Below are 12,407 nucleotides of genomic sequence, written 5' to 3'. Positions count from 1 at the left end.
GAACACGGTTCCTGGTTTCATATGAACGTGGTTCCTGGTGTCATGTGAACACGGTTCCTGGTTTCATGTCAACACGGTTCCTGGTTTCATGTGAATATGGTTCTTGGTTTCATGTGAACACAGTTCCTGGTTTCATGTGAACACGGTTCCTGGTTTCAAGTGAACGTGGTTCCTGGTTTCATGTGAACGTGGTTCCTAGTTTCATGTGAATATGGTTCTTGGTTTCATGTGAACATGGTTCCTGGTTTCATGTTAACACGGTTCCTGGTTTCAAGTGAACGTGGTTCCTGGTTTCATGTGAATATGGTTCCTGGTTTCATGTCAACACGGTTCCTGGTTCCATGTGAACACGGTTCCTGGTTTCATGTGAACGTGGTTCCTGGTGTCATGTGAACACGGTTCCTGGTTTCATGTGAACACGGTTCCTGGTTTCATGTCAACACGGTTCCTGGTTTCACGTGAACACGGTTCCTGGTTTCATGTGAATATGGTTCTTGGTTTCATGTGAATATGGTTCTTGGTTTCATGTGAACACAGTTCCTGGTTTCATGTGAACACGGTTCCTGGTTTCAAGTGAACGTGGTTCCTGGTTTCATGTGAACGTGGTTCCTAGTTTCATGTGAACACGGTTCCTGGTTTCATGTCAACACGGTTCCTGGTTTCATGTGGACATAGTTCCTGGTTTCATGTGAACACGGTTCCTGGTTTCATGTCAACACGGTTCCTGGTTTCATGTGGACATAGTTCCTGGTTTCATGTGAACACAGTTCCTGGTTTCATGTGAACGTGGTTCCTGGTTTCAAGTGAACGTGGTTCCTGGTTTCATGTGAATATGGTTCTTGGTTTCATGTCAACACGGTTCCTGGTTTCATGTGAACACGGTTCCTGGTTTCATGTGAACGTGGTTCCTGGTGTCATGTGAACACGGTTCCTGGTTTCATGTCAACACGGTTCCTGGTTTCATGTCAACACGGTTCCTGGTTTCATGTCAACACGGTTCCTGGTTTCATGTCAACACGGTTCCTGGTTTCAAGTGAACGTGGTTCCTGGTTTCATGTGAACATGGTTCCTGGTTTCATGTGAACATGGTTCCTGGTTTCATGTAAACACGGTTCCTGGTTTCATGTGAATATGGTTCTTGGTTTCATGTGAATATGGTTCTTGGTTTCATGTGAACACAGTTCCTGGTTTCATGTGAACACGGTTCCTGGTTTCAAGTGAACGTGGTTCCTGGTTTCATGTGAACGTGGTTCCTAGTTTCATGTGAACACGGTTCCTGGTTTCATGTCAACACGGTTCCTGGTTTCATGTGGACATAGTTCCTGGTTTCATGTGAACATGGTTCCTGGTTTCATGTGAACATGGTTCCTGGTTTCATGTGAACGTGGTTCCTGGTTTCAAGTGAACGTGGTTCCTGGTTTCATGTGAACACGGTTCCTGGTTTCATGTGAACACGGTTCCTGGTTTCATGTGAAAACGGTTCCTGGTTTCATGTGAACACGGTTCCTGGTTTCACGTGAACACGGTTCCTGGTTTCATGTGAACACGGTTCCTGGTTTCATGTCAACACGGTTCCTGGTTTCATGTCAACACGGTTCCTGGTTTCATGTCAACATGGTTCCTGGTTTCATGTGAACACGGTTCCTGGTTTCATGTCAACACGGTTCCTGGTTTCATGTCAACACGGTTCCTGGTTTCATGTGAACATGGTTCCTGGTTTCATGTGAACATTGTTCCTGGTTTCATGTGAACGCGGTTCCTTGTTTCATGTGAATATGGTTCTTGGTTTCATGTGAACATGGTTCTTGGTTTCATGTGAACACAGTTCCTGGTTTCATGTTAACACAGTTCCTGGTTTCAAGTGAACGTGGTTCCTGGTTTCATGTGAATATGGTTCTTGGTTTCATGTCAACACGGTTCCTGGTTTCATGTGAACACGGTTCCTGGTTTCATGTGAACGTGGTTCCTGGTGTCATGTGAACACGGTTCCTGGTTTCATGTCAACACGGTTCCTGGTTTCATGTGAATATGGTTCTTGGTTTCATGTGAACACGGTTCCTGGTTTCATGTGAACACAGTTCCTGGTTTCATTTGAACACGGTTCCTGGTTTCAAGTGAACGTGGTTCCTGGTTTCATGTGAACGTGGTTCCTAGTTTCATGTGAATATGGTTCTTGGTTTCATGTGAACATGGTTCTTGGTTTCATGTGAACACGGTTCCTGGTTTCATGTGAACACGGTTCCTGGTTTCATATGAACGTGGTTCCTGGTGTCATGTGAACACGGTTCCTGGTTTCATGTCAACACGGTTCCTGGTTTCATGTGAATATGGTTCTTGGTTTCATGTGAACACAGTTCCTGGTTTCATGTGAACACGGTTCCTGGTTTCAAGTGAACGTGGTTCCTGGTTTCATGTGAACGTGGTTCCTAGTTTCATGTGAATATGGTTCTTGGTTTCATGTGAACATGGTTCCTGGTTTCATGTTAACACGGTTCCTGGTTTCAAGTGAACGTGGTTCCTGGTTTCATGTGAATATGGTTCCTGGTTTCATGTCAACACGGTTCCTGGTTCCATGTGAACACGGTTCCTGGTTTCATGTGAACGTGGTTCCTGGTGTCATGTGAACACGGTTCCTGGTTTCATGTGAACACGGTTCCTGGTTTCATGTCAACACGGTTCCTGGTTTCACGTGAACACGGTTCCTGGTTTCATGTGAACACGGTTCCTGGTTTCATGTCAACACGGTTCCTGGTTTCATGTCAACACGGTTCCTGGTTTCATGTCAACATGGTTCCTGGTTTCATGTGAACACGGTTCCTGGTTTCATGTCAACACGGTTCCTGGTTTCATGTCAACACGGTTCCTGGTTTCATGTGAACATGGTTCCTGGTTTCATGTGAACATGGTTCCTGGTTTCATGTGAACGCGGTTCCTGGTTTCATGTGAATATGGTTCTTGGTTTCATGTGAACATGGTTCTTGGTTTCATGTGAACACAGTTCCTGGTTTCATGTTAACACAGTTCCTGGTTTCAAGTGAACGTGGTTCCTGGTTTCATGTGAATATGGTTCTTGGTTTCATGTCAACACGGTTCCTGGTTTCATGTGAACACGGTTCCTGGTTTCATGTGAACGTGGTTCCTGGTGTCATGTGAACACGGTTCCTGGTTTCATGTCAACACGGTTCCTGGTTTCATGTGAATATGGTTCTTGGTTTCATGTGAATATGGTTCTTGGTTTCATGTGAACACAGTTCCTGGTTTCATGTGAACACGGTTCCTGGTTTCAAGTGAACGTGGTTCCTGGTTTCATGTGAACGTGGTTCCTAGTTTCATGTGAATATGGTTCTTGGTTTCATGTGAACATGGTTCTTGGTTTCATGTGAACACGGTTCCTGGTTTCATGTGAACACGGTTCCTGGTTTCATATGAACGTGGTTCCTGGTGTCATGTGAACACGGTTCCTGGTTTCATGTCAACACGGTTCCTGGTTTCATGTGAATATGGTTCTTGGTTTCATGTGAATATGGTTCTTGGTTTCATGTGAACACAGTTCCTGGTTTCATGTGAACACGGTTCCTGGTTTCAAGTGAACGTGGTTCCTGGTTTCATGTGAACGTGGTTCCTAGTTTCATGTGAATATGGTTCTTGGTTTCATGTGAACATGGTTCCTGGTTTCATGTTAACACGGTTCCTGGTTTCAAGTGAACGTGGTTCCTGGTTTCATGTGAATATGGTTCCTGGTTTCATGTCAACACGGTTCCTGGTTCCATGTGAACACGGTTCCTGGTTTCATGTGAATGTGGTTCCTGGTGTCATGTGAACACGGTTCCTGGTTTCATGTGAACACGGTTCCTGGTTTCATGTCAACACGGTTCCTGGTTTCATGTGAACACGGTTCCTGGTTTCAAGTGAACGTGGTTCCTGGTTTCATGTGAACATGGTTCCTGGTTTCATGTGAACATGGTTCCTGGTTTCATGTAAACACGGTTCCTGGTTTCATGTGAATATGGTTCTTGGGTTCATGTGAATATGGTTCTTGGTTTCATGTGAACACAGTTCCTGGTTTCATGTGAACACGGTTCCTGGTTTCAAGTGAACGTGGTTCCTGGTTTCATGTGAACGTGGTTCCTAGTTTCATGTGAACACGGTTCCTGGTTTCATGTCAACACGGTTCCTGGTTTCATGTGGACATAGTTCCTGGTTTCATTTGAACATGGTTCCTGGTTTCATGTGAACATGGTTCCTGGTTTCATGTGAACGTGGTTCCTGGTTTCAAGTGAACGTGGTTCCTGGTTTCATGTGAACACGGTTCCTGGTTTCATGTGAACACGGTTCCTGGTTTCATGTGAACACGGTTCCTGGTTTCATGTGAACACGGTTCCTGGTTTCATGTGAACACGGTTCCTGGTTTCACGTGAACACGGTTCCTGGTTTCATGTGAACACGGTTCCTGGTTTCATGTCAACACGGTTCCTGGTTTCATGTCAACACGGTTCCTGGTTTCATGTCAACATGGTTCCTGGTTTCATGTGAACACGGTTCCTGGTTTCATGTCAACACGGTTCCTGGTTTCATGTGAACGTGGTTCCTGGTGTCATGTGAACACGGTTCCTGGTTTCATGTCAACACGGTTCCTGGTTTCATGTGAATATGGTTCTTGGTTTCATGTGAATATGGTTCTTGGTTTCATGTGAACACAGTTCCTGGTTTCATGTGAACGTGGTTCCTGGTTTCATGTGAATATGGTTCTTGGTTTCATGTGAATATGGTTCTTGGTTTCATGTGAATATGGTTCTTGGTTTCATGTGAATATGGTTCTTGGTTTCATGTGAACACAGTTCCTGGTTTCATGTGAATATGGTTCTTGGTTTCATGTGAATATGGTTCTTGGTTTCATGTGAACACAGTTCCTGGTTTCATGTGAACGTGGTTCCTGGTTTCATGTGAACACGGTTCCTGGTTTCATGTGAACACGGTTCCTGGTTTCATGTGAACACGGTTCCTGGTTTCATGTGAACACGGTTCCTGGTTTCATGTGAACACGGTTCCTGGTTTCACGTGAACACGGTTCCTGGTTTCATGTGAACACGGTTCCTGGTTTCATGTCAACACGGTTCCTGGTTTCATGTCAACACGGTTCCTGGTTTCATGTCAACATGGTTCCTGGTTTCATGTGAACACGGTTCCTGGTTTCATGTCAACACGGTTCCTGGTTTCATGTGAACGTGGTTCCTGGTGTCATGTGAACACGGTTCCTGGTTTCATGTCAACACGGTTCCTGGTTTCATGTGAATATGGTTCTTGGTTTCATGTGAATATGGTTCTTGGTTTCATGTCAACACGGTTCCTGGTTTCATGTGAACACGGTTCCTGGTTTCATGTGAACACGGTTCCTGGTTTCATGTGAACACGGTTCCTGGTTTCAAGTGAACACGGTTCCTGGTTTCATGTGAACATGGTTCCTGGTTTCATGTGAATGTGGTTCCTGGTTTCAAGTGAACGTGGTTCCTGGTTTCATGTGAACACGGTTCCTGGTTTCATGTGAACACGGTTCCTGGTTTCATGTGAACACGGTTCCTGGTTTCATGTGAACACGGTTCCTGGTTTCAAGTGAACACGGTTCCTGGTTTCATGTGAACACGGTTCCTGGTTTCATGTGAACACGGTTCCTGGTTTCATGTCAACACGGTTCCTGGTTTCATGTCAACACGGTTCCTGGTTTCATGTGAACATGGTTCCTGGTTTCATGTGAACGTGGTTCCTGGTTTCATGTGAACGTGGTTCCTGGTTTCAAGTGAACGTGGTTCCTGGTTTCATGTGAACACAGTTCCTGGTTTCAAGTGAACATTGTTCCTGGTTTCATGTGAACACGGTTCCTGGTTTCATGTGAACACGGTTCCTGGTTTCAAGTGAACACGGTTCCTGGTTTCATGTGAACACGGTTCCTGGTTTCATGTGAACACGGTTCCTGGTTTCATGTCAACACGGTTCCTGGTTTCATGTCAACATGGTTCCTGGTTTCATGTGGACACGGTTCCTGGTTTCATGTCAACACGGTTCCTGGTTTCAAGTGAACACGGTTCCTGGTTTCATGTGAACACGGTTCCTGGTTTCATGTGAACACGGTTCCTGGTTTCATGTCAACACGGTTCCTGGTTTCAAGTGAACACGGTTCCTGGTTTCATGTGAACACGGTTCCTGGTTTCATGTGAACACGGTTCCTGGTTTCATGTCAACACGGTTCCTGGTTTCATGTCAACATGGTTCCTGGTTTCATGTGGACATAGTTCCTGGTTTCATGTGAACATGGTTCCTGGTTTCATGTGAACATGGTTCCTGGTTTCATGTGAACACGGTTCCTGGTTTCATGTGAACATGGTTCCTGGTTTCATGTGAACATGGTTCCTGGTTTTAATGTCATCACAGTTCCTGGTTTTATGTCGACATAGTTCCTGGTTCCATGTGAACTGGTTTCATGTGAACTGGTTTCTTGTGAACGTAGTTTCATGTGAACACGGTTCCTAGTTTCATGTGATCACGGTTCCTGGTTTCATGTTAATATGGTTCTTCGTTTCATGTTAATATGGTTCTAGGTTTCATGTGAATATAGTTCTTGGTTTCATGTGAACATGGTATCTGGTTCTGTGTTGCAGACAGAGACCTCCAGACTGATGGATTTAGCATGGAGTCCTGCAGAGCCATTGTCAGCCTCATCGATGTATCCTCACTGACGTCCTGAAACTGAAATCTTTTTGGTGTTAACAGACCTTGATCCAGTAAACCTGTTTTGACCCGATCCTGGTTTTTCCTGCTGACTGGACCTTAACAGGAACTCAGAAAGATGGCAGCACTCGACTTGGTCTGCTGGAGTTTCAGATCCTCTGGAATAGAATAAGGAAATGGTTGGTGAGTCAGAGGCCAGACTGGTGTTCAATTCAATTCAGTTCAATTCAATTCATATTCAATATTTGTACAGCGTCACTTCACCGCAACATCATCTCAGGACACATCAGTACGAGCCGATTCATAATCAATACTCTAGATAAGGAATCTAGTCTTGGATCTAATCCTCCATCCTGAGCTGCATGGGAAGGAAAAAACCTCCGTCAGAACCTGGCTTAGGGAGGACGGCCATCTGTTGGGGTGGACAGGACAGGAAAGAGAGACCAAAAACCCCACCAGAACCCCTCTGCCCCGCCTTGTTTGATGGACAATAAGATCTCGGATGTACGATGGAGCTTTGTCATGGAGAGCTTTATATGTGAGGAGAAGAAGTTTCAACTCCATCCATGGATTTAACAGGAAGCCAATGGAGAGATGCTAAAACTGGAGAAATTTGATCATGGACGGCTATTCCCCCTAACTATAGCATTTATCACTTAATCTTCAGTTGAGTTCTACAGGTGGTCCAACATCTGCTGAGACTAGATCGCAGGAGGTTGTTCGTGGACCTGGACTCCACTCTGGATCTTGGTTTAACCTCTCAGAGCTCTTCTGTGTGTTACAGGGAATATTCCGAGAGTTTGATCTGGATAAATCTGGCAGCATGAACTCCTACGAGATGCGTCTGGCGCTGGAAAAAGGAGGTGAGCCTCCATCGTCAGAGTTGGACCTTCTCTGGTCTGGTGATGAACTGACCTGGATCCGCTTGGTCTGCAGGGTTCAGGCTCAACAACAAGTTGTACCAGACGCTTATTGCTCGATATGCCGACAATGAGGTCATCGACTTTGACAACTTCATTTGCTGTCTGGTTAAACTGGAGACCATGTTCAGTAAGTTCAGCATGAGTCCGTGTTCTCATGAACACGTGTTTAAATAGACTTGACCCCGTTTCTGTTTCTGTCAGGAACTTTCCAGGGACTGGACCAGGACAGGACAGGAACTGTGGAAATGAACATCAATGAGGTACCAGTTTAATTCATTACAAGGCTGCACGCTGGCATAGTGATTAGCAAGAAGGAAGAAGTTCACTGGTTCGAGCCTCGGCTGGGGGGAGTTTGAGTGGTGGTCTTTCTGTGTGGAGTTTGCATGTTCTACCCTTGTAGGCGGCGGAGTTCTCTCCTGATCCTTCGGCCTCCTCCCACCAACGATATTCGTGTTTATTGATCACTTGTTACATGCAGGTTGCTTTGGATAAAAGCGTCTGCCACATAACTCCAGAACAGTCTAAATAGAATACAACTATTTTCTACATCTTATCTGGGTTGGGACACAGATCCAGCAGCCTAAGCAGGAGGTCCAGACTTCCCTCTCCAGCCACATTCACCTACTCATCAAGAGGGATCCCGAGGTGTTCCCAGCCCAGCCAAGACTTGTGATCCCTCCAGCGTGTCTTGGGTCTTCCCCAGGGTCTCCCTCCTCACCCTATCTCTAAGGGAGAGCCCGGCCACCCTGCGGAGGAAACTCATTTCAGCCGCCTGTATACGAGATCTCCTTCTTTCGGTCACGACCCACAGCTCATGACCATAGGTGAGGGTAGGAACGTAGATCGACTGATAAATGGAGAGCTTCGCCTTCTGGCTCAGCTCCTTCTTCACCACGACAGACCGGCGCAGAGTCCGCATTACTGCAGACGCCGCACCGATCCGTCTGTCCATCTCGCGCTCCATCCTTCCCTCACTCATGAACAAGACCCCGAGATATTTAAACTCCTCCACTTGAGGCAGGACCTGACTCCCGACCCGGAGAGGGCAATCCACCCTATTCCGGCTGAGGACCATGGTCTCAGATTTTGAGGTGCTGATTCTCATCCCAGCCGCTTCACACTCGGCCGCGAATCGCTCAAGTGAGAGCTGGAGATCACGACCAGATGAAGCCAACAGGACCACGTCATCTGCAAAAAGCAGGGACCCAATCCTGAGGCCACCAAGTCGGATCCCCTCAACACCTCGGCTGCACCTAGAAATTCTGTCCATATAAGTTATGAACAGAATCGGTGATAAAGGGCAGCCTTGGCGGAGTCCAACCCTCACCAGAAACGGATCCGACTTACTACCGCCAATGCGGACCAAGCTCTGACACCTGTCGTACAGGGACCGGACAGCTCGTACAAGGGGGTCTGGTACTCCATACTCCCGGAGTACCCCCCACAGGAGCCCCCGGGGGACACGGTCGAATGCCTTCTCCAGGTCCACAAAGCACATGTAGACTGTTTGGGCAAACTCCCATGCCCCCTCCAGGACCCCAGAGAGGGTATAGAGCTGGTCCACTGTTCCACGACCAGGACGAAAACCACACTGCTCCTCCTCAATCCGGGATTCGACTATCCGGCGGACCCTCCTCTCCAGGACCCCTGAATAGACCTTACCAGGGAGGCTGAGGAGTGTGATTCCCCTGTAATTGGAACACACCCTCCGGTCCCCCTTCTTAAAAAGGGGGATCACCACCCCAGTCTGCCAGTCCAGCGGTACTGCCCCCGATGTCCACGCGATGCTGCAGAGGCGTGTCAGCCAGGACAGCCCCACAGCATCCAGAGCCTTAAGGAACTCCGGGCGGATCTCATCCACCCCCGGGGCCTTGCCACCAAGGAGCTTTTTGACCACCTCAGCGACTTCAGCCCCAGAGATAGGAGAGTCCACCCCTGAGTCCACCAGCTCTGCTCCCTCATCGGAAGACGTGTTGGTAGGATTGAGGAGGTCTTCGAAGTATTCCCTCCACCGACCCACAACGTCCCGAGTTGAGGTCAGCAGCTCCCCATCTCCACTGTACACAGTATTGATGGAGCACTGCTTCCCCCTCCTGAGACGCCGGATAGTGGACCAGAATCTCCTCGAAGCCGTCCGGAAGTCTTTCTCCATGGCCTCGCCGAACTCCTCCCATGCCCGAGTTTTTGCCTTAGTGACAGCCGAAGCTGCATGCCGCTTAGCCCGCCGGTACCCATCAGCTGCCTCCAGAGTCCCACAGGCCAAGAAGGCCCGATAGGACTCCTTCTTCAGCTTGACGGCATCCCTCACTGCTGGTGTCCACCAACGAGTCCTGGGATTACCGCCACGACAGGCACCAACTACCTTGCAGCCACAGCTCCGGCTGGCCGCCTCAGCAATAGAGACACGGAACACAGCCCATTCGGACTCAATGTCCCCCGCCTCACTCGGGACATGTTCGAAGCTCTGCTGAAGGTGGGAGTTGAAGCTCGCTCTGACGGGGGACTCAGCCAGACGTTCCCAGCAGACCCTCACAACATGTTTGGGCCTGCCAGATCTGACCGACTTCCTCCCCCACCATCTGAACCAACTCACCACCAGGTGGTGATCAGTTGAAGCTCCGCCCCCCTCTTCACCCGAGTGTCCAAGGCATGTGGCCGCAGGTCCGACGATACGACTACAAAATCCATCATTGAACTGCGGCCCAGGGAATCCTGATGCCAGGTGTACATATGGACACTCTTATGTTGGAACATGGTGTTCGTTATGGACAATCCATGACGAGCACAGAAGTCCAATAACAAAACACCATTTGGGTTCAGAGGGGGGGGGGACCATGCCTCCCAATCACTCCCCTCCAGGTCTCACTGTCATTGCCCACGTGAGCATTGAAGTCCCCCAGCAGAACAATGGAGTCCCCAGAAGGAGCACCCTCCAGCACTCCCTCCAAGGACCCCAGAAAGGGTGGGTACTCTGAACTGCTGTTCGGTGCATAAGCACAGACAACAGTCAGGACCCGCCCCCCCACCCGGAGGCGGAGGGAAACTACCCTTTCATCCACCGGGGTAAACCCCAACGTGCAGGCACCAAGCTGGGGGCTGATGAGAATGCCCACACCTGCTCGGCGCCTCTCACCATGAGCAACTCCAGAGTGGAAGAAGGTCCAGCCCCTCTCGAGGGTACTGGTTCCAGAGCCCAAGCCATGCGTCGAGGTGAGTCCAACTATATCTAGTCGGAACCGCTCAACCTCGCGCACAAGCTCAGGCTCCTTCCCCACCAGAGAGGTGACGTTCCACGTCCCTAGAGCCAGCTTCTGCAGCCGGGGATCGGACCGCCAGGGTCCCCGCCCCTTGCTGCCGCCCAGCTCACATTGCACCCGACCCCTGTGATGAGACCACAGGATTGTATCCAATTACAACCAATTCTGTCAAGTTCATTCACTGATCCACATGCAGGGGTTTTCACCGATGTCTTCTCCTTTTATTGCAGTGGTTGTTTGTGACTATGTGTGGCTGAACCTCCAGAGCTTCAGTCAGAGCGCCGCTAACTGGACAACAAGCAACATCCACTGACCAGACCAGACTGTGCTGCTGAAGCTGTGCTGATCAGAAAGGATCTTCAGCTTTGCTTAAATAACATAAACTTTCATATTAATCTCTGTAAACACATACAGCTGCATGATATAGAGACACCTGCTCAGGTGAGACAGGGAGCTCGTATGTAGACAAAAAGCTTAGTTGGAGAAGAGGATCTGTGTCCTCAGAAGGTCTGATTGCGGTTGTCTGGTTTCTGTTTAAATTGTCACTTTTACATGAGTTTTAGTTCTGAATAAAATGTAAGTCTGCTTTAAATAGGTGAAAAATTAACATGTAAACATCTAATTCCCAAAGAAAACGACAATTTGGATTTCAACTTAATTTTAGAAGTTAGTCGGGGGTTTACTCCCATTTATTCTGAGCTGATTATTTCTTCCATCATGTTCACGTTCATTCCGCTCTGCTCATACCGGTCATTCTGTGCAAACTCGTAACCACGTCCCATCGCAATGATGCACATGTGTGGTCTTCTGCCTGACGTTTCCTCTCCTCAGCTGCTGACAAAAGTGATGTAGTATGCTCCCTACAAGCTGTGCTTCAAAAATAAAAAAAAACTGATGGAAAAAAATGTCTTATTTTGTGGTTTTCTATGCTTGAACCAAAAAACCAGGAAGTGCAATTTGTTCATTTCAGGTAGACTAAGTACATCATGTCCCCTGTCCATCAGAACCGTGCCTGACACATCGATCTAAAGTAGAATTAAGTGAAGGCAAATAAACGAGTTTTCCACGTAAACCTCAATTTGGAATTATTATGTGCTGAGACAGTGGCGGATGTGTGTGAAAGTGCCGATGTGTGGACAAGGGGGGACTTCATGTCCCCAGGTGGGGGTGTCCTCTGTGAGTGAGGGGGTGGTGGACAATCGGTCTGGGATTCCCCTTCTGCCGCCCCTCCTCTTCTCTGTCCTCATGCCCCCCTTCTGCCGCCCCTCCTCTTCTCTGTCCTCATGCCCCCCTTCTGCTGCCCCTCCTCTCTCTGTCCTCATGCCCCCCCCTTCTGCCGCCCCTCCTCTTCTCTGTCCTCATGCCCCCCTTCTGCCGCCCCTCCTCTTCTCTGTCCTCATGCCCCCCTTCTGCCGCCCCTCCTCTTCTCTGTCCTCATGCCCCCCTTCTGCTGCCCCTCCTCTCTCTGTCCTCATGCCCCCCTTCTGCCGCCCCTCCTCTTCTC

The 12,407-nt window shown here is 48.5% G+C and overlaps 1 protein-coding gene across 1 annotated transcript in view; it reads left to right on the top strand.

Moving 5' to 3' along the window:
• The window catches only part of LOC306774723 (calpain-1 catalytic subunit-like), a gene marked incomplete at both ends in the record, with an annotated part of 204,708 nt that extends 193,548 nt beyond the window's left edge, over window positions 1–11,160 (top strand). The window contains 6 exons of the mRNA XM_079264877.1: window positions 6,654–6,718; window positions 6,838–6,906; window positions 7,508–7,586; window positions 7,660–7,773; window positions 7,848–7,906; window positions 11,134–11,160. Of these exons, the coding sequence (XP_079121003.1) occupies window positions 6,654–6,718; window positions 6,838–6,906; window positions 7,508–7,586; window positions 7,660–7,773; window positions 7,848–7,906; window positions 11,134–11,160 (413 nt within the window). The remainder of the gene's footprint in view (window positions 1–6,653; window positions 6,719–6,837; window positions 6,907–7,507; window positions 7,587–7,659; window positions 7,774–7,847; window positions 7,907–11,133) is intronic.
• Between the last annotated feature and the right edge of the window lie 1,247 nt (window positions 11,161–12,407).

This window comes from Telmatherina bonti, assembly GCF_933228915.1.
Source record: "Telmatherina bonti genome assembly, chromosome: 3".
Taxonomy (NCBI): Eukaryota; Metazoa; Chordata; class Actinopteri; order Atheriniformes; family Telmatherinidae; genus Telmatherina; species Telmatherina bonti.
Note: the sequence above shows the minus strand (reverse complement) of the source record. Positions and strands in the feature narration are given on the sequence as shown.